Raw genomic sequence first — 1,463 nt, forward strand, 5'->3', positions numbered from 1 at the left:
AATTTAGTGTTTGAACAGTGGAGTGCAGTGAATGCAAAATACACAATGGATTTCAAAGACTTTATTTTAAAAAAATGAAAAATCTTGATTTTTTTTATATTGAAGATTTGTTGAAATAATATTCTGAATGTATGGGGTTAAAAATATTGTTAAAATAAATTCCATCTGCTTTTTTTTCCACCCTTTTTAATGTGGCTACCAGAAAATTTTACATTATAAAAGTGGCTTACACAATAGTTCTATTGGATAGTGCTGTGCTGCCCCATATATACACAAATAAAATCATTGCAGCGTCAAAAATATACGATCTGGGAAAGTATGGATATGTTAGTTGTAAAATCTACAGAATATCTGTTGTGTAAAGCAAGCTAACTGCTCTGTTCCAGCAGAGAATCCCTCAATTTACATATAAATATGGATCAGCTCTTTAATTACTGCATCTAATTTGTTTTGCAAGGCAAAATCGAAACTTTAGTCATTTTGTAGGGTGTGTCTTCTAAAAGAGGAAACCTTAACCCTAAGTTTAAAATAAAATACATACTGACTATAGCACATAAAAAGCTTTTTTTTAGTAATAAAAGATTAAACCAAATCTTCTCAGCTAGCGATTCAAATAATATATACACTATTACAAAATCAGTGAATTCCAAAAACAAACCATCCTCCACACACTGCCCCAAACACCTGCCAACAGAGCATATTCATTCAGAGTCAAATACAATGAGTGAAGTTTGGTCTCCCTTTAAATTTTTATTTAACAGGTGGTGTTTATTTTTTAAAAGGTGGTGGTTAGTAGGGGAGGGAGAGAGCCCGGTGCTGGTCATAGACCTGAGATAAATGAACAAATGAATAACTGAGAAGCCCAACACACCAATCAGTATAAGTATCTAATAAGCTAAATATGCCATAAGAACATCTAGTGGCCTTTGAGACAGAAACGACAGAGCCAGACAGTATGAAGACATGGAAGCACAGTGGGAGAGGAACCGCTTCCTTCCCGGATACACTAGTTGCAACCCCAGACCAAATCCTGCGCCCGCACACAAGGCACTCGATTGTGCGCCTCTGGTGCGTCTGCTACTGTCATTCTCCTGTCGTCCTCCCACGCCTAAACAGCTGGGGACGGCTGCAGGGCATGGCCCTACAGGACGGCTCCGGGAAGCCGCGGAAGACACATCCGCTCCTGGAAAAGACGCAACCAGTGGGGTGCACCCGGTCCCTGCGGCTGCAGGACCTTCCCCTTACTGTCCTGAGAAAGCAAACTGTCCCCTAAGCCTGAACACAGCACTCCCAGCCCGGCCGCCAGGCTCGACGGCTGTGCGGTAGGCGAGCCCGCGCCCACGGCCCACTCACCCAGGTCCAGGGCCTGGTCGCACCTGAGCAGCGCGGCCTGGGTCTGGTGCTGGCGCTGCAGACTCCGCGCCTGGCCCGCCAGCCTGCGCCGCCGGCACTCGGCCGGGCAG

At 44.6% G+C, this 1,463-nt stretch overlaps 1 protein-coding gene across 1 annotated transcript in view; it reads right to left on the reverse strand.

Annotated features, from left to right (window-relative positions):
- The window catches only part of LONRF2 (LON peptidase N-terminal domain and ring finger 2), a gene marked incomplete at its 5' end in the record, with an annotated part of 42,455 nt that extends 40,993 nt beyond the window's left edge, over nucleotides 1-1,462 (reverse strand). Inside the window, 1 exon segment of the mRNA XM_008591511.1 lies at nucleotides 1,354-1,462. Coding sequence (XP_008589733.1) covers nucleotides 1,354-1,462 — 109 coding nt within the window.
- Between the last annotated feature and the right edge of the window lies 1 nt (nucleotide 1,463).

This window comes from Galeopterus variegatus, unplaced genomic scaffold, assembly GCF_000696425.1.
Source record: "Galeopterus variegatus unplaced genomic scaffold, G_variegatus-3.0.2 Scaffold6977, whole genome shotgun sequence".
NCBI classification, from domain to species: domain Eukaryota; kingdom Metazoa; phylum Chordata; class Mammalia; order Dermoptera; family Cynocephalidae; genus Galeopterus; species Galeopterus variegatus.